The sequence below is a fragment of the Portunus trituberculatus genome, chromosome 41, assembly GCF_017591435.1.
Source record: "Portunus trituberculatus isolate SZX2019 chromosome 41, ASM1759143v1, whole genome shotgun sequence".
In the NCBI taxonomy this organism is placed as follows: Eukaryota; Metazoa; Arthropoda; class Malacostraca; order Decapoda; family Portunidae; genus Portunus; species Portunus trituberculatus.
The window spans coordinates 24,933,228-24,940,727 of record NC_059295.1 but is presented as its reverse complement, the minus strand read 5'-3'; the positions used below and the strand labels follow the sequence as shown (position 1 = coordinate 24,940,727).

Sequence of the window (7,500 nt, the reverse complement as noted above, 5' to 3'; positions counted from 1 at the left end):
TGTGTGTGTGTCACAAGGTCGTCTGCTGGTCACCCAGCAAGCCTTCCCCATTACGGAGTGAGCTCAGAGCTCATAATAGGGAAGAAGGCCAGCCAAGGCCAAAAAAAAGAAAGTTAGAAAAAGGCCCACTTGAGCGCTGGCTCTCCAAAGAGTTCAAAAAGTGCCAAAACCGTCAGCCAGAATTAGGGGAGCAAATGCCTCGATACCTCCCTCTTAAAAGCAGACAAGTTGTAGGAATTCGGAAATACAGATGCAGGGAGGGAGTTCCAGAGTTTACCTGTGAAAGGGATGAATGATTGAGCGTACTGGTTAACTCTTGCATTAGAGAGTTGGACAGAATAGGGATGAGAGGAAGAAGAAAGCCTTGTGCAGCGTGGCCGCAGGAGGAGGGGAGGCATGCAGTTAGCAAGATCAGTAGAACAGTTACCATGAAAATAGCGATAAAATATAGAAAGGGATGCAACATTTCGGCGGTGAGAAAGAGACTGAAGACAGTTAGTCAGAGGAGGGAGTTGATGAGACGAAGAGCTGATTCCACCCTATCAAGCAAAGCTGTGTGACTGGAACCCCCAAACATGCGAAGAGTACTCCATACAGGGACGGATAAGGCCCTTATACAGAGTAAGCAGTTGGAGGGGCGAGAAAACTGTCGGAGACGCCTCAGAACACCTAATTTCATAGAAGCTGTTTTAGCAAGAGATGAGATGTGAAGTTTCCAGTTAAGATTATGAGCAAAGGACAGACCGAGGATATTCATTGTGGAAGAGGGAGACAGTTGAGTGTCATTGAAGAAGAGGGGATAGTTGTCTGGAAGGTTGTGTCGAGTTGATAGATGGAGGAATTGAGTTTTGAGGCATTGAAAACTACTAGATTTTCTCTGCCCCAATCGGAAATCTTAGAAAGATCGGAAGTCAGGCGTTCCGTGGCGTCCCCGCGTGATCTGTTGATTTCCTGAAGGGTTGGACGTCTCTGAAAGAACGTGGAAAGATGTAGGATGGTATCATCAGCGTAGGAGTGGATAGGGCAAGAAGTTTGGTTAAGAAGGTCATTAATGAATAATAGAAAGAGAGTGGGTGACAGGACAGAACCCTGAGGAACACCACTATTAATAGGTTTAGGAGAAGAACAGTAGCCGTCTACCACAGCAGCAATAGAGCGGTCGGAAAGGAAACTTGAGATAAAGTTGCAGAGAGAAGGATAGAAGCCGTAGGAGGACAGTGTGTGTAATTCACTGTTTGATCTGCTGCAGTCTATGACGAGACAGCCAGACGTTACCCTACGGAACGAGCTCAGAGCTCATTATTTCCGATCTTGGGATAGGTCTGAGATCAGGCACACACCACACACCGGGACAACAAGGTCACAACTCCTCGATTTACATCCCGTACCTACTCACTGCTAGGTGAACAGGGGCTACACGTGAAAGGAGACACACCCAAATATCTCCACCCGGCCGGGGAATCGAACCCCGGTCATCTGGCTTGTGAAGCCAGCGCTCTAACCACTAAGCTACCGGGCCGTGTGTGTGTGTGTGTGTGTGTGTGTGTGTGTGTGTGTGTGTGTGTGTGTGTGTGTGTGTGTGTGTGTGTGTTACAAGAAACCAATAACGTTTTACGCCACATCTTCAACGGTAAGCACAAGACAACACAAAATACACACACCTAACATACATCAATCTACTTTTCATTTATTTCATCTTGTATAAAAATATTACAAAGTTGACGAGCCTGAATCCCCCTTACCGAATCTCAGCTGCCTCCCACATAGCTTGTTATGGGTGTACTGTATTCCCCATGAGAATATAAACTGATAAATGAATAAACGAACAAAATAAAGTCGAGAAACTGTCATTTCATAAACATTGGAGGTGTAACAATAATAACTACACGCATAACTAACAGCATAAGCTCAACATTAGGTAGTAACAACAATAACTGAGAGAGAGAGAGAGAGAGAGAGAGAGAGAGAGAGAGAGAGAGAGAGAGAGAGAGAGAGAGAGAGAGAGAGATGGGTGGGGGGAGTCTGGTTCACCCCCGATTAGCAAAGGTCTGGGTTACGGAGACGGGAAGCTGCATCACCTAACTGGACGGTGCAATGAAGTGTTTGGGGCTGAAATGTCACTCTTCAGCCAGCGCCTGCCCGCCCGCCCGCCCGCCTTCCCGCCTGCCTGCCTGCCTGCCTGCCTGCCTGCTCGATCGCCCGCCCGCCCGCCCGCTACTGCTACACTGCTGCCTCTTATTCCACGCACGTCACTAACGACAACGTAAAACTCCAATGCTTCTCAATTCAACACAATGTCTCTTGGTTTGTATTTTTTTTTTTTTTTTTTTTAATATGTGAAGCGGTGATGAACTTTGTCTGTCTTTACTTGTATAAAAAAAAAAAGTGATTGTTTGTGTTTGTTTTATGCAGTGACTCTTTACACCAAAAATAGATATACATAGGTCCGTATTCAGAAACGCTTTGCTCTCTCACCACGACTATTTTCCAAGGCCACAAAGATGACTAGTGGGGTTTTCAACAGTACTTCTCTTGTTAAAAATGCAGAAATCTTGTCACTCTATCTCTAGAAACGTAAAAACATCTTTAAAAACTTGCGTAAATTTAAATATAGCCTTTTTCAAATAGTGGAGATGAAGCGGAGAAATGTTTGAGAATACGAGCCATAGGAGGAAGTGTGTGTGTGTGTCATCTGTTTATCTATATTTGTGCGCGCATGTCACCCGTTTCACTGCTACGGCAACATGTACGTTTATAATATTCAAATCTATTGTTTTTGTGCATTTGACTTACATACTACAGACTTGTATAGTGTTCGGCGATCAGTTGTTTCTGGTTTACTTTATTTTATTTTGTTACATTATTTTTTTTTATGTTTGACTATTGATTCACATTCTTTTTTAAGAGAACAAAAAATAAACAGAATTGGACAAAGGCCCGCTTCATTAACCCCTTCAGTGCTATGACTCGTTTGCATATTCATTCTACTTACTATTTGGCGATTCTATACAGCTTCAGAAACTTGTGGAGGGGATCAAAATAATGAAAATGTGGCCATCAATCTCTTGACCTCCACTGACCCTTCCTAATGTCAATAAAATCGTCTTACCATTTCCATAAAATCAAGGTAAAAATACGTTCCATTACTGAAGGGATTAAAATATCGTCCCTTCCCCAACAAGGAAAGAAAAATGAAAATCCGGAAGGAAGATAATGTGTAGGTACAGTACGAAGCGCCGAATTCAGAAACGCTTTCCCTCTCACCGCGACCATTTTCAAAGAACACAGAGACGATTAGCCGAGTTCTAAGAGTATTTGTCCTGTTGATAATGCAGAAAACTTGTCAGCATGTCACTAAAATTACAGAAAAAATCCTTAAAAACCTGTGTCACTTCAACTAGGACCCTTTGAAAATAGTGAAGGTGGTGTGAGGCGCGGAAGTGTTTCAGAATATGGGCCCAACTAAACCTTACAAGATCCGCACTTTTGCCGCCAAATGACCACTCAATTGCAACCGCATGCAAAAATACAAATCCACACCAATTTTTCTTTTCCTTTCTTCTTTTCTCACTGCTATTTCTGTTAAGCACGAGTCGTAGTCGTCTACCGCCATTTAACCCACACAATATCAATCTCCCACATCACCCCACCTCCCTTTCACAATCATCCCAAACCCACACTACACCAGTTCTCTTCACACAATATATACCGAGTGTTTTCCCACCATACGTATGTACATCTAAACACTAATAAAATCTCGTAGTTAGACATAGCGTACAACGGGGTTATTTGGGACATTTTTTTGGTAATTGTGGGATAATGAACAAATTATGTGAAAATAAACATTTTATTCCTTTGGATTACAAATTATAGGACTAGCTAACCTGGCAAAACTTTTCAAAATGAAAGGAATATTTTCTATATTTTTTTCAATTTTTTAATGCCTGTCTCGAATTACCCCTTACTTTGGGGTAAATCTGGGCGGGTACCTGTATAACAGAAAAAAACATAATACAAATCATCTTTTCATAGACCAAATTAATATATATAAGATGTTTAGAGAAAAATATATACCCCCCCCCACACACACACACAGTAATAACACACACACACACACACACACACACACACACACACACACACACAGTAATAACAAATGGTGTCAAGAGTGGGATTCACATTGATGGCAGCGGTGGGTCCATACATACATACATACATACATACATACATACATACACACACACACACACACACACACACACACACACACACACACACACACACACACACCAAACACAAATTAACGCATCAGCAGTTTGCCAAAGCAGTTTTCAAATTAATGAATGCCTTTGTTAACCACTGGTTTCTCTAATTTAAGCACAATGTCATCAGAATGGGCTTCATATTTATCTTTGTTTTCTGGATACTTGAAGGCTACAAAGCCTTGCACTACCTTGTTCTACGGCTGTAGGAATCATATAACATTGAATTAAGCATAAAAGTTGTGTTACTGTAGAGTTCATATTCAAAATATACTAACAAATCTAAGGAAAGCACTTTTACGTAATCCTGTCCCAAATTACCCCGTGTCTAATGTGCGGTATTTCTAGCAAAATCCTATTGGCTCAGATCCATAAAACATATCTGCAAACTTACCTCATAGGACAAGGATTCTGGCCTCAAAGTTTCAGGTGTGCAGCTATATTAGAAGTAGTGTAGAAGAACTGAAGTGTTTCCTTCATGCAGAGGATGGGATTAAAGGTCCTGATTTAAAGGGCAGCCTTTGGAAGGACATTTAAATTTTGCCAAATTTTGATTAAAGAAAAAATGTTGAGAATTTTGTATACTACCCTCTACAGATCCTAAAGTAAAGGTTTTAAGGATTTAAGAACATCATATTAACTCTGTAATGAAATTAAATCATTTGTCCCAAATTAGCCCGAATGTCCCAAATTACCCCGTCGTACGGTACATATTCTAGTTACACTCTCGCAAAGACATTCCTATTCCAGTCACTCTCTCGTAAAAGACATTCGTACTCCAGTCACTCTCTCGTAAAAGACATTCCTATTCCAATTACTCTCTCGCAAAAGACATTCCTATTCCAATTACTCTCTCGCAAAGACATTCCTATTCCAGTTACTCTGTGGAGAAGGCAAGTGCATGCATAGTATTGGGCAGTACAGTACATACCTTGAGTTTCTTGAGGTATCCACTCTTAACAACATCCTCATTGTTGCTGCCATGTCCAGCATTACGGATTCTGTTCTGCATCATCTTGAGTGACGAGGTCAGGTCAGCTGGCTTGGCAGGGTGAAGTGAAGCAGAGGTGGTGAAGGAGGAGGAGGCGGTGCTGTCCCTTTAGTGTGGGCGTGTTGCGTCACAGACTCTCGGTACGCAAAACAGATATTTTCTCGTTTTATTTACGTATTGATTACTTTGTTTTGTTTTGTTTCTTTCAGATCACCCGGAATCAAGTGGAAGACTAGCAAATGACCTTCTTAAGCACTGTATTTAGTAAAGCAGTTTCCTTTGCTTTGCAGGTTTTCGCTTCAGGAATTAAAGAGGCCCACGCAAAACCAACTTAACGTAATGACTTAGAAATTAATGATATGGTAACACTGCACAGGTACACATCCAAATAAACTTTCTCTTCCTGCAGCGGGTTAACAACATATACATACATGTACATAAATATATATATATATATATATATATATATATATATATATATATATATATATATATATATATATATATATATATATATATATATATATATGTGTGTGTGTGTGTGTGTGTGTGTGTGTGTGTGTGTGTGTGTGTGTGTGTGTAGGTAATGCTGTCGTTTAAAGACTTGTCAACCGGGATCTCAATAGTTCAAGGCAGGAGTTTTTTTTTCATTTATATTAAAATATTAAAAGTAGATATTTTCACAAACAACAACAATAACAACAATTACTGTGTATCACTTTTCACGTGCAATAACCACACTCTGAATCTTACACCGGTACACAATCACAATGAACATTCGGTACCTCAATTTTCAACTGCATTCATCATTTTCAACAGTCCATCTTCAGAAACATTAGTCTCACCTACTTGTATGTCGGTCACACGTGCACAGCGGCGCAGGGCTGAGGTGGTTTCCAGACAAGTGAATGCCCACACCACACACCCTCAACCGCGCAAGATGACAGATGGAATTAGAGATAAACTGCAACAAGCTTTCTTTACCTTTAGCTTCAGCTGCATCACAAGTTGCCGCGGTTCAGCAAAGCTACCACTAAGTCACGGGCCCATTGTCTGTAGCAGTGTATGGGTTCTTGCACAAAATTTTGGCTTACGTTTCATGATATGGGCAATATTTTCTCTTCAGTCAATGCATGATGACATTTTTCTATTGTTCATCATTCTTAAGGCGGCGATTCACAAACCACTTCAAAGATATTAATTGCCATGGCTATTTTCACTTCCTGCAAAACAAAACAAAAATTGATAAATACATAAAACAGAATTTAGAGGTAAAATAAGTGAACACACACACACACACACTGTACTGTATATACATGATCGGGAGAATCAGAACTTCCATAGTACCCTGTGTAGTTATAGTATATCTCAAGATTCCAATAACTCATTAGTGTTCTACTTGGCAAAGGATGAACACATGGTGGAGCTATGGCCTATATACTGCACAGTGCACACCATTCTTAAGTCAACACACATTTATCACCGACTCCGTTAACAGATTCACACCTTCACTGCTTTCAGTCTGTTACACATCTTTAATTGTCGAAGTACTACCTCTATAGTAAAGTTTAATGCATTAAGCTTCACTTTCACGTTAACTATAATACTTCATATCTTACTGGTGACAATTACCATAATCATAATATTGAACTTTTGCAAACAATAATTGCACAACTGCGAGTACATGAATCATTTTCAGAGGTCGCTGAATTCATCTCTCTCTCTCTCTCTCTCTCTCTCTCTCTCTCTCTCTCTATATATATATATATATATATATATATATATATATATATACATATAAGCCTTCTGGAAAGCGAAGGCATGAGGAGCGGGTAGTAGGAGTAGGCTACACTGCTGAAGGTCTGATATCAAAACACAACCCAATAATCAACATATTGCAAGGCTCTTACTAGAAGCACAAAAGGCAAACCCAATTTGCTTCATTCACCCTAGCTTAAATAAACTGTCTCGTGCTTCTAAAATGTGAATAAAGTATTCATTCCAAAATACATCGCCATTCACAGTCGTATCCAATATAGTGAATAACACACAAGGACTTATTAATGGTAGTATCAACTGCTGACTCGACTACAGCTTTGTTGGCGGGCGACTCATACAAGTAGATTATTTGACTTCATTCATCGGGAAGACACTGATGACGGTAGAGGAATAACAGTTCCATATCAAATAATACACTGCACCGGAAACTGCCTCACTATAGAAGTCCTCTTCGCCTGTATCACTCGC

At 40.5% G+C, this 7,500-nt stretch overlaps 1 protein-coding gene across 9 annotated transcripts in view; it reads right to left on the bottom strand.

The window, feature by feature from the left end:
- The window catches only part of LOC123516473 (insulin receptor substrate 1-like), a 113,828-nt gene that overhangs the window by 105,332 nt on the left and 996 nt on the right, over positions 1 to 7,500 (bottom strand). For 5 of the 9 annotated variants that reach the window (XM_045275804.1, XM_045275808.1, XM_045275810.1 and 2 more), the window contains exons 2-3: positions 6,099 to 6,476; positions 5,194 to 5,656 (exon numbers count right to left, since the gene is read on the bottom strand). In XM_045275804.1, coding sequence (XP_045131739.1) covers positions 5,194 to 5,277 — 84 coding nt within the window. In that variant the 5' untranslated portion in view covers positions 5,278 to 5,656; positions 6,099 to 6,476. The remainder of the gene's footprint in view (positions 1 to 5,193; positions 5,657 to 6,098; positions 6,477 to 7,500) is intronic. The other 4 variants (XM_045275803.1, XM_045275813.1, XM_045275806.1 and 1 more) reach the window with 3 other exon arrangements.